The sequence below is a fragment of the Heteronotia binoei genome, chromosome 10 (genome assembly GCF_032191835.1).
Source record: "Heteronotia binoei isolate CCM8104 ecotype False Entrance Well chromosome 10, APGP_CSIRO_Hbin_v1, whole genome shotgun sequence".
NCBI classification, from domain to species: domain Eukaryota; kingdom Metazoa; phylum Chordata; class Lepidosauria; order Squamata; family Gekkonidae; genus Heteronotia; species Heteronotia binoei.
Genome location: NC_083232.1, coordinates 98,627,754 through 98,652,373, shown reverse-complemented (window position 1 = coordinate 98,652,373; position 24,620 = coordinate 98,627,754). Strand labels below are relative to the sequence as shown.

Here is a 24,620-nt window from a genome sequence, read left to right as displayed (position 1 = left end):
TTGGGGTACAATGCCCCAGGCTCCACCCTCCAAAGCAGCCATGTTCTCCAGGGGATCTGACACCTGGAGATCAGTTGTAACAGTGGGAGATCTCCAGGCCCCACTTGGAAACTGACAACCCTAACCTCACTGACTGTTCTCAGCAGGGCTTTTTTTGTGTGTGGAAAAAGCCCAGCAGGAACTCATTTGCATATTAGGCCACACACCCTGATGCTACGCCAGCCAGAATTGTGTTCCTGTGCATTCCTGCTAAAAGAAAAAGCCCTGGTTCTCAAATTTTCTCATCCTATTTCTAGCATCATCTTGGAGAAGGGTCCTGGACTGATAATACCCAACTGTGCCTCCAAACCTTCCCTTAATACCTTGAAGCCTAGCTCTTTTGTTATAGTGAATTGTCAAAGGCAATGAAGCTTTGATGTTGCTTCCATCTGGAAGGCAAAATTACTCATCTGGCTTTTGTTGCAAACGATGGGGGGGGTGTTTTGTTTTAAGAATTACTACAACTGTGTAGATCGAGATGGTAGCTGTCTTATCTAAAGGGCAAGCAGTGACTCACAAGAGCTCCTTCCCTGTCGCAGATTTGTTAGTCTTTAAGGTGCTCCTGGGCTCTTGCTCTTTTCTACTACGACTGTGTGTTGTCCAGTGGACCTGGGACCTCTTTAGACGTCCACGGCCTGGTCCTCAAGGCGTCTAACCAAGTCCTGCAGAAGCTGATTGAATACAGGCGCAATATATCTCAAAAGAATAGCTACTTAGTGGCCCAGTCTTATAAGGATAGTAAATTGAATTGGACACCATGAACCCAGAACTGACACCGGATTCTGGATGGTAGAAAGCACCATCAGGTCACAGCCAAGTTACAGCAACCCAATAAGATTTTCAAGGTAAGAGAAGAACAGAGGGTGTTTCCCACTGTCTGGCTCTGCATTGTGACCCTTGTCTCCCATCCAAACACTAACCAGGACCGACACTGCTTAGTTTCTGAAATCTGCCAAGACCCAGCTAGCCTGAGCCTGGGCCTTCTAGGGCAGGGCAATTTAGCAGGCCTTACAAACTAGCTTCACTGCAAAGGAGAATATTGGTCTGTATGGGTACTACAAGTAGATATATGAGATGACTTCCAGATTGCTTCTGGTCCACGGATTTTTGTGGAGGAAAGAAACCCCCAACACTGTCTGGGATGTTCATGTCGTCGGTTGAAGAGTCTGTTCCCTTCGCCTTGAACATATCGCTGGAAGCTCCTTCCCCTCGTCCCTGAAAGCCATTTCCTAATGGAGATGTTCTCAGGTGGGCAGCCAGGCTGGTCTGCAGATGGAAGCCCAGGAGCAGCCCAGAGACCAACCAGATCCCTGGACCAGAGCTTCCGAGAGTCAAAGCTTCGTCACCTGAAAAAGGCAGTTTTTACTCTTGAAAATTTACGCCCTCAAAATCTAGATCTTTGACTCTCTCAAGTTTATACCCTGATAGCCTCATAGGTCTTGTAGGTGATACTGTACTTGGATCTCACTCTTCCTTAATCTTTTGAAGGAGCCTCGCTTTTATTCCAGCCAGTCCTTTCATAAAAACATAAAATCCTAGAGTTGGAAGGGACCTCCAGGGTCATCTAGTCCAACCCCCTGCACAATGCAGGAAACTCACAGACACCTCCCCCTAAATTCACAGGATCTTAATTGCTGTCAGAGGGCCATCTATCCTCTGTTTAAAAACCTCCAAGGAAGGAGATCCACCACCTCCCAAGGAAGCCTGTTCCACTGAGGAACCACTCTCACTGCCAGGAAGTTCTTCCTCATGTTCAACCAGAAACTCTTTTGATTTAATTTCAACCCATTGGTTCTGGTCCTACCTTCCGGGGCCACAGAAAACAATCCCGCACCATCCTCTAGATGACAGCCCTTCAAGTACTTGAAGATGGTGATCACATCACCTCTCAGCTAACTCCTCTCCAGGCTAAACAGGTCCAGCTCCTTCAACCTTTCTTCATAGGACTTGGTCTCCAGACCCCTCACCATCTTCGTTTCCTTTCTTTCGTAATTTAAACAGGCTTTTAAAGCTGGGACTCAATGCTGAAAAATCACCAGTTTTAATTGTAAAGACATACAAATGAGTCAACACCTGTTCTGGGGACACAGACTCCACCCTTGAAGAAGCAAGAAGCCTTCTTTCCCCTGCACGAAGAAATCACAAGGAGGCTGCTCTCTCGCTTTTCTTTTATTGCAGGCATGAGTACAGGAACAGGTAAACGGTTCAGCCACAAAAAGCCTCTCTCAAGGCACAGTTCACCGGCAAAGGCCAAGGCATGCTGTCTTCTGCTGTCCCCTGCTGCTGCTCTGGCCAGGGGGTGGGGGTGGGGGCACAATGTTCATAGGGTTCCCCAGCACTGCAGCAGCATCCCCCCTTCCAAGCTGTCACCCCAGGACTCCGTCACATCACTCACTTGACAAAAACGCCACGTTTTGGGGGCTGATCTCGCATGCAAAACAACAGATCAGTCTCAGTATATTTATTGCAAACTTCTTGAGCATCAGGACATTAAAAGAAAATTGAAACAGCTACACTCCACTGTATAATTATTAACTTTAGTTTTCTGTTTCAACCAAGACGTGTATGAAAAGGAGCTCTCCAAAATCAAGAAAATTAAATTTGGCTGAAGCATTCGCCATACGGTTTCCACGGGCTTGGTTGGTCAAATGAGGCAGGGAAAGTAACCCCTGTAACAAAAATTGAGGGGGAAACTTAACATCAAGCTAATGATTCCGGACTGGAGGGATCGCGCAGAGTGTTTCCGTAGGTAGAAAGGCTTCCACTCTCGTCTCCTATCCCATCGCAGCCCCGAATCTGCCCCTCCCCTTGAAATGCTGCATTCAGGCCTAGATCATGGAGATCAGAAAGCCTTGCCCCACGGACGGAAATCCTTCTGTCTGCAGAAACACTCTCCACTGGATCCATATCCTGATGCCGATTCAGAACTTTGCACAGTGTTTGTTCATTCCAGCAAATCTAATGCCAGAGCACACAGGCTTTTTTTTTTTTTAATTCCACTCTTTTACCTTCTAGTAAAAACGGTATTTAAGAATCCTTACTAAACTTTTTTACATTGTTGCCCACTGTTGAAATCTTTTAAGCAAAAGGTTACCCAGTGATAAATCCATACGGATTCTGCACCATTGCGTCAGGCTCCTATTAGGTTTATAATCTTGGCTGTATTTACAAAAAAATCACCCACCCACCCCGACCCTGTTTTGCAGCAAATGATGCTCCCATTGTCTGGGGAAAGCTGTTGTGTAAAAGCCCTTCTTGGTTCTATGGTCATCCTAGGACCCCCCCAGTCTCTGAGCAGAGTCTCAGGGTTCATCAAAAAATATACTATAATTTACACAACAACGCAGCCACTGCCTTGAGCCGTGGAGTTTAGACTGCAAATAGTTATAAACAGTGGGAAATAACAAACGTCGGACAAAATTAATTCTGCTCTGAAATGCTTTCAATTAAAGAGAAACGGGAGGGCAGAGTATTAGGACTCCCATTGGAAAGACTTGGGAGTGCTGTCAAATTTCCTCCAAACATCCAAATTGTGAAAAGGGAAATCTCATACATTCAGGTGGGGCAGCCAGGTTGGTTCGAAGGTGCAGAGCAAAGCTTGAGTCCAGGGGCACTTTTACAACCAATATAGTTTCATTCTGGGTAGAAGCTTTTGTGTGCATACACAGCATGGACATGAATGCTTCTCCTCAGAATAAAACTGTGTTAGTTTTAAAGGGGCAAGTGATGCTCTAAATTCTTGGTGCTTAGGAGGGAAAACAGGGTGGGGGCTTCTGGTGTCCTGGCCCCACTGATGGACCTCCTGGTGGCACCTGGGATTTTTTTTTTTTTTTTTGCCACTGTGTGACACAGAGTGTTGGGCTGGATGGGCCACTGGCCTGATCCAACAGGGCTTCTCTTATGTTCTTCTGTGACACAGAGTGTTGGACGGGATGGGCCATTGGCCTGATCCAACATGGCTTCTCTTATGTTCTTATGTGACTCAGAGTGTTGGACTGGATGAGCCATTGGTCTGATCCAACATGGCTTCTCTTATGTTCTTATGTGACTCAGAGTGTTGGACTGGATGGGCCACTGGCCTGATCCAACAGGGCTTCTCTTATGTTCTTCTGTGACACAGAGTGTTGGACGGGATGGGCCATTGGCCTGATCCAACATGGCTTCTCTTATGTTCTTATGTGACTCAGAGTGTTGGACTGGATGAGCCATTGGTCTGATCCAACATGGCTTCTCTTATGTTCTTATGTGACTCAGAGTGTTGGACTGGATGAGCCATTGGTCTGATCCAACATGGCTTCTCCTATGTTCTTATGTGACTCAGAGTGTTGGACTGGATGGGCCGTTGGCCTGATCCAGCATGGCTCCTCTTAGGTTCTTAAGGTGTCACTGGACTAGGGTTGCCAGACCCACCCCCTACCGGTAGGGCAGGGATCCCCTGCTAACAGATGCCACCACCCAGCCGCTGATCAGTTGGCTGGTGGAGGGAATTTACCTCCCCAAAGAAGGAAGCTCTGCCAAGGCACAGTAATGTGCCCATGTCACTGCTCACATGACTCAGAAAGAATGTCGTCACTTCCAGGATATCATGGCGATGTTCTAGAATCTGGGCAAAAACTCTATGGTAGAAGCCAAATTGACCATAGAGTTTTTGCTGAAATACTTGAGCATTGTCCAGATGTCCAAGAAGTGATGATGTCACTTCTGGGTCACATGCTCCCAGTAAGCCCTGCCCCATCTTCCACTGGTCGCCAGGAGGGACCTGGGAACCCTACATTGGACTCAAACTTTGTTCTAACAAAAATACCATGAGGAACCCACTCCCCTCTCCATTCAGTAAAGTCTCCCCAAAGGAAATAATGGAATCTCTGTTCTCACAAAAAGAGGCCCACCCATGAACTCACCTGCTTCCTGAGCACATTTCATTCACACTTTATTGGGCTGGAACCTGCAAACAGTAATCTCCCCATACGAATCTTCCCCACCTTTCTCTCAACAGCCTCCCACAACCTCTAAAAAGCTGGTGCTATAAATCATAGCAGCCCCATTGAAATGATGGGTCAGAAGAAGCTGCTGTAAACAAGGGGAACTCAGGCAATTATATGCCCCCCATTTCCCTATTGCATTGATGTCTTATAATGAATCAGACCCTTAGTCCATAAAGGTCAACATTGTCTGCTCACACTAGCAGCAGCTCTCCTGGGTCTCAGGCAGAGAGAGGCTTTCACGGTTCCCTCTATGCTGAGTTAGTGTGAGTTAGCTCATGACATTCAAGCCTCTGGCTCTCATGTTTTTGTCTTGGCTCAGGAAGGATGAACCCAGAGCAAACTAATTGATGCAGTAACTCACAACTTTCCTGCCAGTAGCAGAATTTTTGCTCACAAGAATCCACACCTTAGAGGGAATGTGACCTATGACCTGATTCTTTAACTGGAGATGCCGGGGATTGAACGGGGGACTTCCTGCATGGAAAGCAGAGGCTCGAACACTGAGCCTGGCCACTTCCTGTAGAACCTCTAGTGGCAGAGGTACAACAATGAGTGATGCTGGCCAGTTCCTTCTCCCCAGAGCAGCCTGCTGCCCCACATGTGTCCTGTGCTATTTTGTCCAGGGAAAGCCCAGGACTCTGAGCATCAGCTCCTCAGAAGTCTCAGGAGGCCATCGGAAGGGAAGGAGAGACATCGCGTGGGGGAGGCTCAGACCATTCAGCCCCTGGCAAACTGATTTGACCACTAGTCTGCCATTCCATGCGAGCAAGTCCCGTTTGGCCCATCCACATCACTCTCCCACTAATTCTAGAGGGGCCCCTCCCTGGCAACACCCTGATGAACAAGCACCCTGAGTAGGGTTGCCAATCCCCAGGTGGGGGCAGGGGATCCCCCAGTTTGGAGGCCCTCCCCCTGCTTCAGGGTCATTAGAGAGTGAGGGAGGGGGAGGGAAATGTCTGCTGGGCATTCATTATTCCCTATGGAGTCCGATTCCCATAGGGAATAATGGAGAAATGATCCATGGGTATCTGGGATAGCTGTTATTTGAGGTAGAGGCACCAAATTTGCCACGCAGCATCCAACACCTCTTCTCAAAAGACCCTCCAAGTTTCAAAACGATTGGACCAGGGTGTCCAATTCTATGAACCCCCAAAGAAGGTGCCCCTATCCTTCATTGTTTCCAATGGAGGGAAGACATTTAAAAGGTGTGCGGTCCCTTTAAATGTGGCCAGCACTCCCTTTTGGAGTTCAATGATGCTTGTCACAACCTTTCTACTTGCTCCATCTACTAGCTCCATCTCCTGGCTCCACCCCCAAAGTCTCCTGGCTCCAGCCCCAAAGTCCCCAGATATTTATTGAATTGGACTTGGCAACCCTAACCCTGAGCAAGCAGTACATGAACAGCTGGGAGGCATCTGGGGGCTGGACCGTTGGCCAGTGTGGCCCCGCCTGGACTTCTGTCTGACAAAACAACTGAGGCGACATGCAGAGGGAGCCTGTTGGGTGGGAGAGGCTTAGGCCACAGCACTGTGAGCAGACAGGCAATCAAAGTCACCCAGTCACTCCAGAGCACATTTAACAGAAGGCGTGTCTTATCAAAATGTGAGTTCTGCAATTTCAGACCAAAACGTTGTTATATACAAGGTCACAGTGCTTCAGTTGAAAGTTCAAAGATGCAGCATCTGCTGGAAAAGCTGTTCCTAATATGCCGTGGCTTCAGCCTCAGCACATTCGCCCCATACGGTCCAAGAAGCCCTCATCTCTAGACGCTGAACGTTTAAATATCAAGGAGGAAGTTCAGGAACTTTGGACTCGATCAGTCCAAGAGGGCAAAGGAGAAAGAGAAACTGCCCTATGGAGGCACTGCCAGCAAGAGGACCTTGAAGTCATTTTTCACAAAAAAACCCCTTAATGGCTATTTTAATGCAAGCTGATCAGAAATAAATGATGAGATCCTGCCTTGGGGTTACTGAGGCATCTCTCTGGAATGGGGAGAAGAACACGGCAGAAGCTCCAGAGCTGAGGCAGAGGCCTGCAAGCTGCATTTCCATTCTGGGATGATCCCAACTCTCAAGTCAGATGTGCTTCATGGCTTTATTATTCTTTTCCTGTGTTTGGGATAGTTGTTTTGTTACTAGGGCTTTTTTTGTAGCAGGAACTCATTTGCATATTAGGCCACACACCCCCAGATGTAGCCAATCCTCCTGGAGCTTCCAGTAGGCCCTGTACTAAGAGCCCTGTAAGCTCTTGGAGGATTGGCTGCATTAGGGGGTGTGGCCTAATATGAAAAGGAGTTCCTGCTACAAAGAAAGCCCTGATCTTTCACCTTTACAAAACACTTGCAGGAGGGTGATTTTTTTGTTGTTGTTGTTCTTCTGCTCCTACTTCCTGAATCTTTTTGTTTAGATGATAAGTTAGGGTTGCCAACATCCAGCTGGGACTGTAAAAAGAGAGAGCAGACGTTGAGAACTGTCAAAAATGTAAATGTTTGATATGCGATTAAAATATTATTATTATGTTTGCATCCATAAAATAATGAAGACACTTAGGCAAACATAATAATAATATTTTAATCGCATATCAAACATTTACATTTTGAAGGTTTGTTGTCGGTGTGCACTCTCCCTTTGTACAGTCTCTCACACTGAGAGTTCCATTGGGCTTTCTGAAGATCCAGGTAGGGGCTGGATCACAACTGGTCTCCAGACCAGAGATCAGTTGCCCTGGAGAAAATGGCTGCCTTGGAGGGTGGACTGCAGAGGACCCTCCCTCCCAAACCCCACCCTCCCCAGGCACCACCCCCTCGAATCTCCAGGTATTTCCCAAGCGGGAGTTGGCAACCCTAAGGAGATGTACTTAGGATCTTATCCTAACTGACTTTGGCTTTCTATTTACAGCTCTCCAATGGCATTGGTTGGTACCAAGGAATGATTTGACAATGAAGCAAGAATAATGTAACAGTTGCTGCCATGACAGTATGGACTAGACTGAGTAGTGGTCCTCCATCTTTTTGGAATCGGGGACCGGTTTAGTGGAAGACAGTTTTTCCACGGATCGGGTGGGGGGATGGTTTCAGGATGATACAATTGTGCACTTTATTTCTATTATGTTGTAATATATAATGAAATAATTGTACAACTCACGGCCCAGTTTCTAACAGACCACGGACCAGTACTGGCCCATGGCCCAGAGGCTGGGGACCCCTGGACTAGAGGAGTCAAGTCCTTATCTTTGAAGTCAGCCACATCTATTGTTGAGAACAGCACGGTACTAATACGATTTCTTCCAAGTAAAGTTAAATTCTCGGTGGGGTCCCTCTGGGCAGCCAGCAGCGGATGGGGAGGGGGTTTACCAGGGCCAGGGGGTCTCACCCAATGTTTCAGCGATGTCCCCAATGTGACTTCCAGTTTGACCCGGGAGTGACATAGGCATGTCAGGGAGATGCTCTGGTTTGGGGGCAAAAACTCTATGGTAGAACTAGCTTATACCATGGAGTTTTTGCTCAAAAACCAGAGCATCACCCTGATGTCCCCGGAGTACCTACATCTCTTCCGGGTCACATTGGAGTCACATTAGGAACATCACTAAAATGTTGGGTGAGACTCCCTTTTTTTTTGCAGTAAGTTCTCCTGCCAGTCAGCTGATCGGTGGCAGAGAGGAGCCTGGGAGGGGCTGCCCCCAACTTCCCGACTTCTCAGTAAGTGTGCTCAGGAGTTCAGCTTTCATGGCCCTTGGCTCACCTTGGGAAAAAAAAATCTTTTTGACCCGTTTAGCGGCCAGGGATATATGATGAAAAACTGCTGTATACCTGAGGGGAAAAATTTACCCTTCTTTATTTCAAATTAACTGTCTCACATTCAAATTGTGTGGCTGAAAAAGTAATGGAATTCATAGAATATGATCATGATGTTCTTAAAGCTTCTTTCTTTTTTGATTTCTTCAAAGGAAGGCCAGTGTGACCATATATTTAAAAACCCTCTTGGCTTGAAATCGTGGAACACCCCGAAAGCACAGTCCAGCCTGATAAAGCACACAGGTTTCAGTGGAAGGCTTAACCATGGAAGTCAATGGGGCATAACATGATTAATTTGCACTTGACTGGGCCTACAAAATACACTCCTAATTCAACCAATTGCAACCACAAAGTGATAATTGTATTTTAAGGAAGTGGTAAAGGCTGTTTAATATTGTTTAGCCATCTGGAAACTCTTTCAGTCACGGAACGAGACCCTCAGAACTCGTCTGCCGCTCAGAGAATTTCTAAAATGAAGAATTCTGTGACAAAGGATTGTATCCAGGCAAGACAAAAAAATACAGTTTTCTTTGTAGTCTGTGACCAAGCTCACGTATGGGACTTGTGGCTGACACAGAAGCAACTCCCCCAAATGCTAGAATTCTAGGCCTAAAATCGGAATCCTCTTCCCTCAACTGCCAACTCCTTGTTGGATCGTTCCTGGCATTTGGGAGGTGAAGGCTGGGGAGGGTGTGGCTTGAGGAGGGGAGGGGCTCCGCAGGGCATAAGATCATAGGTCCCACCCTCCGAAACAGTCATTTGCATCAGGGAAACTAATTTCTGTCATCTGGCGATCGGTTATAATTCTGGGAGATCTCCAGTTCCCACTTGGGGGTTGGCATCTCTAAGCACTGAGCTTCTACGTCTATTCTGAGGTAGGGCTGCCCTGAGGCAGGTTCCCCTGCCCAGGAGGTTCCAAACATTGGGCCAGCAAGAGGAACCTCCCCCTATGGTGCCGGCACGATGACATCACCTGGAAGTGACGTCATTATACTGGTGACAGTGCGCTGGCCACTCTAGGCATTTCCGGGAAAACTCTATGGTTTTCCCAGACGCTCTAGTCATTTGGGAGGGGAATACTCTGTGGTACACCATCATCGGTGATATGACATCACTTCCAGGTGACGTCATTGCATCATGCACGCAATTTGCGTGTGAGAGAGTCCCCCACTGGAGAACAGAGGGGACATGGCAATCCTATTCTGAGGAGAAGAGTAAGCATATTTCCAGCTCAGTTTGTTTCAAAACAATTAGGCATCACATAACATTTGGAGGACACAACTTTGTCAAAAAAAGCTTCACTGTTAAGGTCTCCACATCCACTCCCACTTGCGCAGATGTATAACTTTTAAACGTCTGAGATTCCAAGCTCAGTCTTCCAGTTGGATTATGCAAATCTTTGTGCCTGCATATCTGGAGCATTGCAGGTTTACTTAAAAATAAGTTCAAATTTCAGCTTTATTGGAGTGATAAAAGTAGGGACAGATAGCTAGCAAATCTGAGTAAATGAATATGTATTTTTTTAAAAAAAACATATATAAATGTAAAACAAAAATCAGGGTTTCATTGCCCCAAGGCTACAGATGATTTTGTGGATTTCCTCCTTGTGTCTTAATAGAAGTTAGCAATTAAAAAAAAAGAAAGACAGCTTTTAATTTTTCTATGGAGACTAACAGTCCTGGGGTAAGATGTAATAATGATCTCTTCCCCCACTTAAAAACGATTCTTTAACAAACAGCAGTAGCTCGGTGCAGTTTTCAGTTCTACAAAAATGATATCTGTATATGCTGCTATCAAAATATTCTGCATAACATATATCTCTGTGCAGTTATTAACATATGTACAAAACAGTATATTTGAGTAGAAATCAATATATATCCCTTGGAGGTCCTTTTTATCTTAGATTTATGAAAACTTCACCTCAACTTCATTTTTGCATTTGTATAAAATTTTAAGTGCTGGGAGCAACAAAGAGCAAAAGGAATCGTACAAAGGGATCCTGCGGGTTGCGTCCAAACCAAATCGTCCACTAATGGAAGTCCCTTCCCTCAGCCAAACGGCATGCTCCTGCCTCCCCCTTCGGCTGTAGTTCACTGATCTCCCCAAAATAGGGTTCCTGGGGGAGAGGAGATCTTCACAAAGGGAATGGGAGACAAATAAAAAAGATGGAATTGGCAGCAGTTACACCTCCCCTTCCATTAGTGGAAGATGGACTCTGGATCCACGCCAAAGCAATGGACTTGAGTGAGTCCACTGAAACGGCTGTCTTTGAAGAGCCAGCCCCCTGGGGCATATGACTCCCCCAACTTCAAAAACAGTTTGCCATATAACATGGGGCGGGAGGAGGGGCATTGCTATCTGGGAGGGGAAACCCCTTCTAGACACATGGGACTAATTCCATGGTTCTTTGGACCCTGGCCATATTATCAAATGTACAAAGGAAGTCCTCCAAGTTTGTAAAACCCAGATTTCATGTTATCCACCTGCGACGACTCCAGAAAGATCGGAACCTCTCACATTGTTAATGATGAACGACGTTTGTGTACCCAGAAGCAAAGGAATGTAAACAGACAGAAGGCACAGGAAAGGCCCCGATCCATTCTCCGCATGAGACAGGCAAGGGAGACGTTTCATAACTCTGTCATCAACAGTCTTTTCATCATCTTCTCTCGCTCGAGTTCACGCCTCAGAGTCTCAGCACTGTGGGATTAATGAACAAGGTGTGACACACAATTATGGGAACAAGGTGTGACACACTGCTACTAAAGTAGTTACGAGGAGCAAATCTGGCTGACATTTTGAATTCCGTATAAAACAAATGCAAACCAAATCAGATCTCAGTCAGGGACACATTCCATTTGAAATCATGAGGAAATGACTGACAGGGCTGGCAGACTCCAAGAGATGGCTGGAGGTCTCCTGGAATCTCATCTGGTCTCCAAGTAAAAGAGATCTCTTCCCCTGGAGAAAATGGCTCCTTTGGAAGGTGGACTTTATGGTGTTACACCTCATTGACAGAGGTCCCCAACACAGAGCCCACGGATATGAGGGCACCTGCCAACATCTTTCCTGGAGCTCTCCAAATGTTTTTAGAAAGTGGGCTGGGCTAGGAGACTTTTTTGCCCAGCAACACTTCTGACTGACATTGCAGACTGGGATTGGAGATTGAGCAGATTTTCAACAACATTGTTTTGGCAGCAGCTGCCACCATGGCATGAGGATCTTCACTGTGTCACTGCAGGTAAGCTCCAGTTGCCCTGGTATGACTAGCTCTTCCTTCTGTGGCAGCCATTTTATGGCTGTGTCCAGGACTTTTTGATAGAAAAAGACCAGCAGGAACTCATTTGCAAGCTGACCGGAACTGCGTTCCCGTGCGTTCCTGCTTAAAAAAAAACCCAGCTGTGTCTACCATGCTGGTCAGACTTCCAAAGGTGCCCCCAGGCTCAGAACAGTCAGGGACCCTGACGCAGAAGCTCTCCCATGATTTGTGTCTTCCAGTCAGCTACCCCTTCATTAGGGCAGTGGGGCTGTCACAGAAAATTTAAATATAACTGCACCATGACATTCTGAGGGGGGGGGGGAATGGTAGGAGATAGCTGAGATTTTAGGTATTTTGGGAGCAAACCACTACTTCTTAACTCTCTCTTGTCCTCTACCCTGGTGTTACCTCATTGCCGCTTCCCCCAGAAGACATGCTGGTTGAAAGTAGGACCTACAGGGAAGGAGCTTTTCTCTTGGAAGAGCATCTTGCATCAGCGTTAGACTCTGCCTGCCAGAGGCCTGCCCCTCCCTCCCCTGGCAAAAGAGATCCACGGGTCCTGACCTATAACATTCCTGCTGCAAGGAGGTTGCACACAGTACCTGTCTGCTAGAGAAATGGGTTTATGTGATGAATAGATGGTCTGCACAGTTGGAACGGGACCGGACTCTACCAGAGACCTGGGTGCAAGTGCTGGCGATAACATCTTTGGAGATGACTGTACCATACAGCATTGTAGTTTACTGTCCAGAAACTCTGCCTGAAAAATGAAAATGAAAGACAGAATTGATATAACTGCAGCTTCTTTTTCTTTTCCCATTTTTAGACTCACATCCCTTTATCAGCAATGTTCTTCCTAAACAAGGGGATTTGCAAGATGCTGAAATCAAGAACCAAAAGAAAGAAAGAAAGAAAGAAAGAAAAGTCACAATATCTGCAGAGAGGGAATGGCACAATTTCAGCAGAGATCCCTCAGGATCATGAGTCTGTGGGAACTGGATTTTATCACTGAAAGTTCTCGAAGACCTCAAGAATGCACTTCCAGGGGTTCCTTTAATTTCTGCAAAAGGATTCTTCATAAAATAAAATCTTTTAAAATGGGACTTTTCGTGACAGTTCTATCTAAATGGACTACGAGGGTTCTAAGAAACGGGGAGGGGGATCTCTAGGGAAAGGGTGCCATGCAAGGTCTCTGCTCTGATTAAAGAATGGCTCCCACATCAGTGCCTGGCAAGGGTGTTTGGTAGGCCCAGCTGCTATTCCGTGGCAGCACCATTTGGAAGTGCCGGTGCCTCGACCGGAGTGGGGCCAGGGGAGGGGCTGCTGACCTGGATGCTGCTGCTCAAGGGGGGAATAGTATAGATGTGAAGTGTCCTCATGAAGGCCTTTGTGAGTGTGGCCGAGCAAGGAGAACCCCACTAGCACTTCCTATTCTTGAGATGTCCCTGTGGGGCCTACCCAGGGCTTTTTTTGTAGCAGGAGCTCCTTTGCATATTAGGCCACACCCCTTGATGTAACCAATCCTCCTGTGAGCTTACAGTAAGCCCTGTACTAAGAGACCTGTAAACTCTTGGAGGATTGGCTACATCAGGGGGCGTGGCCTAAAATGCAAAGGAGTTCCTGCTACAAAAAAAGCCCTGGGCCTACCATATCAAGGGTGGAGGTCTCCGCATCTGGTTGCAAAGTGTCTCTCCCCAGGAGAGAGCAACCCATTTGGTGACACTCTACTTACACAAGGCATACTGGCATGAAAAAATATGGTTGTTCTGCAAGATTTTGAGCTGACTGGAATTGACAGTAACTGCTATGTAGTTTTATATCAGCAGTGGGGACATTTTTACACTATTCAAGTGCCAGTGTTACACAAGGCTTAGGAGACAGTTTCAGAGGGCTGCCCAGGGGTGGAATTCTAGCAGGAGCTCCTCTGCATATTAGGCCACACCCCCTTGATGTAGCAAATCCTCCAAGAGCTTACAAAAATGAGCCTTGTAAGCTCTTGGAGGATTGGCTACATCAGGGGTGTGTGGCCTAATATGCAAAGGAGCTCCTGCTAGAATTCCACCCCTGAGGCCGCCATGTTGTTCCATAGTAGAACAGCTGGATATGAGCCCAGGAGCACCTGCAAGACCAGCGTGATTTTCAGGGTATGAGCTTTTGAGACCCAAAGTTCCCATAATTGTATCTGACAAAAAAGATCTTTGACTTCCAAAAGGTCAGACTCAAAAAGCTTGTTGGTTTTTATGGTGCTGCTGGACTTGATTCCAGCTGTGATGTGTCGAGTGTTGGACTAAAGCTACAGAGAGGCAGGGCCCAATCCCCGTGCCTTTGGGTCACTGTTTTGTGCTCTGCTCAACCTACCTCCCAGAGGTGGGGTGAAGATAGATTGGGAAAGGGCAGAACCGTAGGCGCAGCTTTGAGCTCTTGACGGAAGGGAAGGATAAAACCGTATTAATAAGCATTTCCCCCCGTTTATAACCCCTGTTACCAAAATGTCTGACCTGAACATAAACAGTGAAAAACAACTTAGACTAAACTTTTCTACAGAGAGAGAGAATTTAATTGGCTGATTATAAGCGGCAAGATTGCAGAAGCAAAACAAAGAGCCACAGAAGCAGGTAGGGCTTGCCTGCACAAGCCCCCAAAACACAACACGTCAAATTTAAACAGACAAGCCTTGAAAAGACACACAGATATTTGCAACCAAATGAGATTGAGGATGAAAGCAACGTATTTGGACTGCGGGAGCAGGTGCCTACTCTGGAATTTGTCCCAGGACGAATGTCTGGTGTGTGATATTTTGAAGGGACCCTAAAGCGCTGTGGAAGGCAGGACAGTTGGCATGGCAACACAGAATTGAAGGACAATGCGGTAGAAACACCAGGCTTTGTATACGTCCATGGGTCTCAGCTTTCATATTTACCTGTATCGTATACAGTAAGTTATATTTATTGGGAAAGATGGCATGGACTAGTGTTGAGCCCAAATGGGGTGGGAATGTTTTATGAACATTCACTTCCCCACAAAACACTATATGCAAGGGGTAAGGAGAGGGGGGAATGTGCCTCCGTTGCCAAGGCAGCATGACCAGTGGCCCCACGCTTAGCTCTTGTCAGGTACAGGTGAGTGACTGGGGCATAATAAGAATGTGGATGCACATCTTCGTGGTGCTTGGAGGGCTTCTGGAGTTCTGGCCCCGCTAGCGGACTGCCTGATGGCACCTGGGTTTTGGCCACCGTGTGCCAAAGAGCGTTGGACAGGATCCAACACTGGCCTGATTCAACATGACTTCTCCTATGTTCTTATCTGGATGAGGAACCAACCTCCAGGTTGTAATCTCCCGGGATTACAATGGCTCTCCAGGTGACCCCAGGAAGGTGCAAGGTGGGCACCACCCATTGAAGTCCTTCCCCTCCCCCATCCTCAGGCTCCACCCTGCCCAAGTCTCCAGGTATTTCCCAACCTGGAGCTGGCAACCAGACTTGCTCTCTCTAAATGATGCCCCATTGCCTTTAGCGTTCCGTGCCTCACTGGAGAATACTCAGCCCTCACCAGGCTGTTTTGGGAGGAGGGATTTCTCTCCCCCTGGAAGGTCGAAAGCTATGCTTTCCTAGGGATCCCCTTAATATGCAGCCTTCCACGAAGGCAGTTGATGGCAGGTAGCAGCCGCATCAGCCTGCAGTAGAAGAATAAAATCCTTCTGCTACCGAGTACAAACGATTGTGAGTCAAAGCTCGTGGCAGCTGACAGCGTGAGACTCGGGGAAGCTTCTGCCCTGGGAAATTGTGTTGGTCTCTGAACAGAACCTCCTGCCTTGTCTGACCTTGAACGGTAACACTGGCTTTTACAGGGGTGAGATGTGGGAATGGGGAGGGATCACAGGGCAGGAGGGAAGCTACATCCCCTCCAGGGCAACACTGTGACACGGCTCAACCCAGGTCACTTCACTTTGAGCCTCAGCAGCGGATAAAGGTTGCCAGTCTCTAAACTGGGCCTGGAGATCTCCCAGAATTACAATTAATCTCCAGATGACATATTTCCTCTTGCAGAAAAGGGCTGCTTTGGAGAATGGACTCGACTGCATTTATATCTGGCAATGCAGCAGATCCATGTAGAGCAGTTCCCCAGAGAAAATGGCTGCTGTGCAGGGTGGACTCTCGGGCACTGTACCCAGCTGAGGCCCCTCCCCTCCTCAAACTCCCTAGGCTTCACCCTCAAATGTCCAGGAATTTCCCAACCTGGAGTTGGCAACCCTACCACTGGAGCACTGTGGCAGTCTTGCTTCTCTCTTCTCCAAGCTCCGTGGAAACGTTGGGAGGGGGTTTTCATGTCCATTAGCACACACACACACAAACACCCAGACCCCAGTTTCACTCCCCCCCTCGCCATTCTGGGGTACTCTGATTTGTCTGGGGCTCTTTCCCTGCTACGAATTGGCCAGAAGAACCCTTAAAAGCATTGTGAACCATCCCCTGGTGCAGGTCTCTGGGAAAGAGGCAGGGCATGTTTTCAAGGAAGGCCCATGCATCGTTGTGGCCTGTGTCAGAGGTGTGCACTGCAGCTGCATCCCCTGTCATGGCCAGGGCTGGCACGTCCATTAGGCAGCCTTACGCAGCTGCCTGGAGTGTGGCCCAGGGAGAGGGGTGCCAGGTAGCGCCTTCCCACCCACCCCTCGCCTCTGTGGCAAGCGAAACAGGTGAGCCTGGTGGCATGGCACAGCTCCTGCACCTCAGAGCACGCCACTATCTGGCCACCGTCACTCCCTTTCCAGAAGCCTCCGGAAGCCAGGAGGTGGAGGACCAGCAGCCTGGTGGCAGGCATGCCAGGGAGGAGAGGTGCGGGTGGCAGGGTGCAGGTGGTGCCTTACCTGGGGTGCCAGCCTTGTGCCAGCACCCCAGTGCCAGCGCTGATCATGGCTGAAGGACTGGGAAGGAAACAGGAAGGTTCTTTGAGTGGCAGCTTGGCAGCCACAATAGGGTCGCCAGCTCTGGGTTGGGAAATTCCTGGATATTTGGGGGTGGAGCTTGGGGAAGGGAGGGTTTGGGAATGGGAGTGACTTCAGTGAGGTCTAATGCCATAGAGTCCATCCTCCAAAGCAGCCATTTGCTCCAGGGGGACTGATCTCTATAGTCCAAGAGCAGCCGTAATACTGGAGATCCCCAGGCCCCACTTGGAGGCTGGCTACATGAAGCCATAGGGTAGCCATGGGCTTTCCTGTTGAAGGCTGGTCTGCCCTTCAGAAAAGCCCTACAGAGCAGGAGGGTAACCCCGCCCCCAAGATTGCAGAGGAGAAATAGCAACAGAAGGATGTTGCTTCATTAACAAAACGTACGGCTCTAATAGCTAAGCTCACAACGCTGCCTGCTTCTTCCACCTGCTCTAAAGCAGCCCGTTCTGCAGAAATTCTAGCCTGCCTGAAGCAGAAAGTGCAGTGTGACATCTTTAATTTAATGGTTGGATTTTACCTGTCAATTCTTTTAATAATCTGGTTTTCAGGCTGAGCCATAGCTGAAGAGTGTCTTTATTGAGACTGGTTAAATGTACATTTTAAAAAAAAATTGGGTTTCCAAGTACTGTGTGAAATGGAGTTTTTTCTCCCCCCCCAGTTGCATTTTCTACTTACAGAAAACTGTGGTAGTGTTGGAAAAGGATCGAAAAAAGCATTAGATGTAGCAGCAGGGAATGTCTTTATCTTTAAAGAAGATAAAGAAAAAGATGTTACTTTCAGAGCATACACAGAGGGGGGAAAAATAATATGAAGCAAAGCGCTGCAAATGCCAGCATCGTGTCCAGCGACGGCAGAATGGTTTCACAGCATTCAAATTAATTCATCCCAACACACATGCAGAAGCTCATGATGAAAGTCAAGGGTTAACAGAAGGAACAATCACAGCACAGTATCGCTTCCTTTGGTGCAATCTATCATTCTTTGCATTCTACAGTGAAACTGATTGCATAGTGCAGAAGTCAACAAAAGTCTGTTGGAGGTGATTCTCCAGCTTGCCTTGACGAAGATCTGTGCCAGAAGAATAATTATCAGATCACATTATCGAACAGAAATGTCTGCTGAACCAGTCAAATCCTCCTAACATCAACAATCTCTGTTTTTGCTTGTTTTAGATAGTGGGAGATAGTATAGAAAGCATGGCAGAGAAACTCAAAGAAAAACAGTCCCCTGGTCAACATATCCAAGTACAGTGGGTAGTTTCTTGATCCTGTGGGTAGACTTGCCAACCTCCAGGTGGGACCTGGGGATCTCCTAGAATTACAAATGTCTTGACTACAGAGATCGGTTCCCCTGGAGGAAATGGCAGCTTCCAAAGGCGTTACTCTCCCTTCCCAGGCTCCATCCCCCAAATCTCCAGGAACTCCCTAACCCAGAGTTGGCAACCCTACCTACAGGAATGATAACAAAGTCTTGAACTGATGTTAGGCAAAGGAAAAAGCTGAAAGACTGAATCAGCAGCAAATCAAAATGATCTGAAATGACACAGTCAAAGATCCAATGCTTCTTTGATTTTGTATTTAAATCATGGGATGGCCACAAACCAAGAAACGAACCACGGTTTGAGCATGAGTCAGGCCAGTTTGTGGTTCATTTCAAAATGGTTCATTTGCTTAAGTCATTCCCGAACCAAGAAACAAACCACATTTTCCCCATGGTGGTTCGTTTAGTTCATTTTTGTGGTTCATTCTCCAGAGAGTCTGGCACCAATTCAAGCAATTCCTAGGCACCGGTGGGGGTGGACTTATGGAGAGCCCTGGAAACACTCAAAGCAGTTGTCTATAGCTTGACTGGCAGCTCTGGGAGCCAACCATGGGAGTCCTTTTCTGCTTTATGAGACCAGATTATATACCAGTATAATAATACCGCACCCTGACTCAGGTGCTTTCACTCTGCAGCACGAAGAGAGAAGAGTTAGTTCAGTTGTTGTTTGCTGCTTAGCTCATTTAGGGGAGGAAATGATTTAGTGGCTTCCCCCCCCCACACACACACACAGTGGGACAATTTTTTAAACACCTTTCCTAGCTAGGAAGGTGTTCCTTGCTGTGGTTTGAGGGACCAGAAGCCAGAGCGGAGCTTTCCTGGGGGCACCTGCTTTGGGGGGCTATAACTTGGACATCCCAAATGCAATCTTCACCAAATGTGAATGGCTGGTGGAGGAGACTCTGCTGAAGATTTCCTCTAAGTTTGGGATCTCTAACTCACGAGAGGGCTGTTTTACCACCTCCTGAACCGAACAAGCCATGAACCAACATGAACCATTGGTTTGGGCTATCAAACTGTGAAGAACCACCATTCTCCAGTTCGTGCCCACCCCTAGTCTCAATCCAAGGCAGGGCTTATTTTGTAGCAAGAACTCCTTTGCATATTAGGGCACATCCCTCCTATGTAGCCAATCCTCCAAGGGCTTTTCATACAGGGCCTACTACAAACTTTAGGAGGACTGGCTATATCAGGGGTGTGTGGCCTAATATGCAAAGGAGTTCGTGCTACAAAAAAAGCATTGATCCAAGGGATTCTTGGTACCGGCTGGCAGAGCACCCTGGTGTCTGTATCTGTTCTGGTATCTGCCACCAGCCCCTTGGACCTCATAGAAGCGAAGGGGCAAGCTTCTAATCTTACTGAGATTAATCGAGGTCAACCCTGCAAGGTAGGACATTTGCAGACTGCGTTCCCACAACAATTAGCCTGGCAGGTGAATTGTTAAGGTCTAAGGTATTGGAATAGGACTGAAGCACCTGAAGCACAGAACACATCAAGGATCATCAAAGAATATTTCTTAAAGTGTGCAGGAATATTCAAAAGAACATAGCAGTGAGAACTAAAACAAAGAAGCTACATTTAAAAGACTAGCTACACAGGATTTATTTGTTTATTGTTAATGGGATTTCTCTGACCTCAGGATGACATTAGCTCAAAGTGACCAGATGTTACCCCCTTCTGAGTTGAAGTCAGGCAACAATCCATGCCTCTGTCCTGTTCATTCCGAGGTTAGCTCATCCCACCTCATGACAGCTGAGGCTAACTACTGACCAAGGACATAAAGACTCATTTTTAAGGCCTAAGATCTGAGCGAGCTAGGACCCGGTAGCCCCATCAAAAACCAGACCACTGCAGTTATGTTGACATGAACCTGTCACAACTGATGGCCCAGGAAGGGGGGTCACTTTATGATGGGATTGGCAGGGGGGGGGTTAATCTGCAAGTTGAAACCCATCCCTTGTATACTGTAAATCACAGCACCAATTGAAGAAGGCGTTGGTGCCAAGTAAACAAATGGTTTGTCCTATGTACATGAATTGTAATCCAAAGGTCACAAGGTCAATTTGCCAACCTTTCGATAGCAACAGCCATTTATCTCGCATTTGGTCACTTCAACCCATTTGCAGGCCTAGAGATTAATATGAGGCCTGAGGGTGTCTAACGAAAGAAAAACAAATTGAACCAAAGGGGAGAGAGAGGGAAGGAGATTGTAAGCTGCTCTGAGACTCCAAGCGAAAGGCAGAGTATAAATCCAGTAACCTCCTCCTCCCACAAGCTGTGATCCTGAGACTCTGACTTAAGGCAATAGCAGGTAAAGAGGCAGGAAGACCTGAAGGCCTCAGACAGAAGAAAACCCTAAGCCCGGATGACAGTGATAAATATTAAACCTTTTTAGACGACTCAAAACACTCCATACATTACTGTTGGGAGTTAAAGCCCAGTCCAATCCCCTTCTACCTGGTCCACCTAGGAGACTCTGAAAAGGAAACGGAAGGTCTCCCTGGCTCTCCCGCCTGTAGCCTGTCTCGCTGCCCTGCTCCTTGCCCTTCCTGCTTCTCTTCTGATCACAGCCCTGGCTGCTCAGCCTGGTTCAGCTGTGTCTGAGCCTCCTGCCTGGGTCCCAGCTGCTCCCTTCTTCCCCTCCTGGCTTCCTTCTCATGGGGAGTCTGGGCTGTCCTCAGCTCAGGCAGTTGGGAAGGGGGGGCGGTTCTCTGTTTCCTTCTCACAGCATTGGAAGAGTAACTGCCTGAAACTCAACTCTCAGCCTGTACTTTGATCCTCTCCCAGCCTTTTAATTGTGTCCTGTGTGAGTCAGAGTTGTATGAACCCTATGAACTAAATGATCGGGCACTCTTAAAGATGTCTGAGAAGCAGTCCCAGTAGCTTAATTAAACTTGGTCTTTGAATTTTAAATAATTCACTTTCCACAGAACATGCCTGATTTTGACTCCTGAGGCTGCTAGGGTGCAAACTTCTTGGAGGTTTGAGGGTGGGATTTATGGAGGGTGGGGCTGGGGAAGAAGAAGGGAGCTCAGCGGGGTACACGCTCCAAAACCGACATTTTCTCAAAGCCAATGCCCAGGTGGGGGCAGGGGATCCCCCAGTTTGGAGGTCCTCCCCCCACTTCAGAAAGTGGGGGGTGGGGGGTGGAAATATCTGCTGGGCACTCCATTGTTCCCTATGAAGATCGATTCCCATACAGAATAATGGAAAATTGATCTATGAGTATCTGGGGCTCCGGGAGGGCTTCTGGCTCCACCCCCAAAGCCCGCAGATATTTCTTGAATTGGACTTGGCAACCCAACTCCTAGGAAAATGAATATATTTGTCAAACCGGGGGAGGGAGTGACATTACATATGAATCAACATTTATGCCCGCACATTCATGTTATTTACATTTATATACTGTTCTGTATTATTAGGCTTCCAGTTTATCCAAGTTCACCAGATACATCATCTTAAAAATACTTGTAAAACCCGGAAGTCTTTCCAGCTATCCTTTCGCATGAGGAGCTGAGAAGTTTTCCCCAGATGTTTTGCGAAACCCCCAGATGTGCTGCCATAATGGTGTTGAAAACAAATTCATGCAATCTTTTTGGTATTGCTATAGTCTTTTAAGGGGGGGGGGGATGGTTTGGGGCTTGCTCTTTCATCTTTCATATTAGCTGGGGATGTTTTAAGTATTATTCTAAGCTACCTTGTTCAATTCAAGAAATATCTGAGGACTTTGGGGGTGGAGCCAGGAGACTTTGGGGATGGAGCCAGAAGCAAGGTTGCAACAAGCATAATTGAACTCCAATGGGACCGCACACCTTTTAAATGCCTTTCCTCCATTGGAAATAATGAAGGATAGGACCACCTTCTTTGGGAGCTCATAGAATTGGACCTCCTGGTCCAATCCTTTTGAAACTTGGAGGATATTTTGGGGATAGGCACTGGATGCTATACAAATTTGGTGAATCTACCTCAAAGTCCCAGATACCCATGGATCAAATTTTCCATTATACCTTATGGGAGTCGGTCTCCATAAGGAATAGTGGAGTGCCCAGCAGACATTTCCCTCTCCCTCCCCGCTTTCTGATCATAGAATCATAGAGTTGGAAGGGACCTCCAGGGTCATCTAGTCCAACCCCCTGTACAATGCAGGAAACTCACAAACACCTCCCCCTAAATTCACAGGATCCGCATTGCTGTCAGATGCCATCTAGCCTCTGTTTAAAAGCCTCCAAGGAAGGAGAGCCCAAGGAAGGATGACCCTGAAGGGGAGGGAAGGCCTCCAAACTGGGGGATCCTCTGCCCACACCTGGGGATTGGAAACCCTACCTAAGAGCCCCTCAAAGTCCTCTGGTGATGGGGGAGAGGGAATGGCAGCTGTGGGGATCAGGGAGAGGCAGGGTGACTTGGCAGGCTCACTCTTGATTGCCAATGCAAACACCTCTGCATTTGGAGCAGCAATTGCAGCATGCAAGATCATTGTCAGGTGGACACCGTGTCAGTTGTGCAAATTCAATACAGTTGAGCATAAAAGCTGCCACAAACCATACGTGCTCACAGTCTCCACCCGTACATTTTTATCGAATCTGATGGGTTCGGCAGGGTTTCTTGAACTGTAAAAATACAGGCTGACAAACTATCACCCAGCTTAGATTTAATTAATTGCTGTTGTCTGAAACAAACTGCTCAAATGCATTCGAAAAGGTATGCATTTTGACATCTCCATCACGCTAACTGGACAATGATTCTTTGTAAATTAAGATCCAAAACCACTGCAGTGAGCAAAGCCAATACTGGGAACTGAGAGTGTTAAAACCTAGAAGCAATTCCAAAACTGGGTACTCGGAAATAACTACCAATTTCGTTCTGTTTTAAAAGTAAGTTGTGTGTATATGCAGGGCTTTTTTGAGAAGGACCACACAGGAACTCAGTTCCAGCTGGCTTGGCATCAAGGGGTGTGGTCTAATATGCAAATGAGTCCCTGCTGGGCTTTTTCTACAAAAAGCCCCGTGTGGCACAATAGTGAAGTCAGGGGGTGTGGCCTAATATGCAAATAAGTCCCTGCTGGTTTTTTTCTACAAAAAAGCCGTGTGTGAGAGAGAGAGAGGGGAGGGGGAGAGAGAGGCCTGCAATCGCTGAAGCAGCTGATTGTTCTTGGTTCCTAAGCATCTCCCTCTAATGGGAAAGAGGAACAATTTTGTCATGTCTCAAATGGGATTATTCTCAAAAGAACTGTTAGCTTTGAGGGACGCATAGAAGTTAGACAGTCTTTATTTTTACAAACCCCAAACATGTAATACTTTGAGAGCAACAGAGTACCTCCAGTTAGGATGGAGAAACACAGCGATGATGGAAAGTGTTGTTAACTTGCAGCCAATTTATGGCAACCCCATAGGTTTTCAAGGCAAGAGACATTTAGAGGTGGTTTGCCCATTACCTGCCTCTGTAGAGCAGCCCTGGACTTCCTTGGTGGTCTCCTACCCAAGTACAAGAAAGACCCAGACAAGATCAGGCTTGCCTCGACCCACCAAGTCTTAGCAATCAGAATTTTGGGAAACTGTAATCAAGACTAACACCCTTTTTCTCCTGCGACCAAGTCACAACTGACTAATGGTGACTAATGGTGTAGGGTTTTCAAGGCAAGAGACATTGGCCTGCTTCTGTGTGTTGACTCTGGACTTTCTTGGGGGTTTCCCATCCAAGTGCTAACCAGGGCTTTGTTTCCAAGATCTGATGAAAACCTGAGCTATCCAAGTCAGGGCAATGCATCTTGCAACGTCCATAACGTTCTGAGTGCGGGCATTGACACGAGCACTGATGTTCCCATACAAACACTGAATGTCCGGAGAAAGGCATTGACTGAATGTCAACAGTCATGCAAAAGAAACCACAGTTGCCAGCATGTCTCTACAGGTGCCTACACAGAGGGATGCAGGTGTTCATAGTAAATCACATATCCTTTGGACCGCTAAAAAGATTTCCAGAGCACATTCAAAGGCCAGTTCCACTGTCACAACACTTCAGCAGTCTCAGGAACCCCAACACGAAAGACATTTACACAATATTATTGTGTAAATTCTCACTAGAACAGGTCATCTGGAGCCCTTACAAATTCAGCTACAGCTGTACTGTTTTCATTGCCTTGAACTGGGCCAAAACCCAGAAAGATTACGGTAGTTACAAACAAATTATAGGGCCAATTGCTAAAAACAATTTATATAACATGAATATTATCAAAGGTTTAAAACATTTATGGGCCCAATTGCTGCCTCATTTCAGATTGAA

At 47.1% G+C, this 24,620-nt stretch overlaps 1 protein-coding gene across 1 annotated transcript in view; it reads right to left on the bottom strand.

The window, feature by feature from the left end:
- Nucleotides 1-11,270: 11,270 nt before the first annotated feature.
- Nucleotides 11,271-24,620, bottom strand: part of LOC132578270 (band 4.1-like protein 4B) — a 95,987-nt gene continuing 82,637 nt past the window's right edge. Inside the window, exons 9-11 of the mRNA XM_060248194.1 lie at nt 17,697-17,765; nt 12,679-12,836; nt 11,271-11,517 (exon numbers count right to left, since the gene is read on the bottom strand). Of these exons, the coding sequence (XP_060104177.1) occupies nt 11,448-11,517; nt 12,679-12,836; nt 17,697-17,765 (297 nt within the window). The 3' untranslated portion in view covers nt 11,271-11,447. The remainder of the gene's footprint in view (nt 11,518-12,678; nt 12,837-17,696; nt 17,766-24,620) is intronic.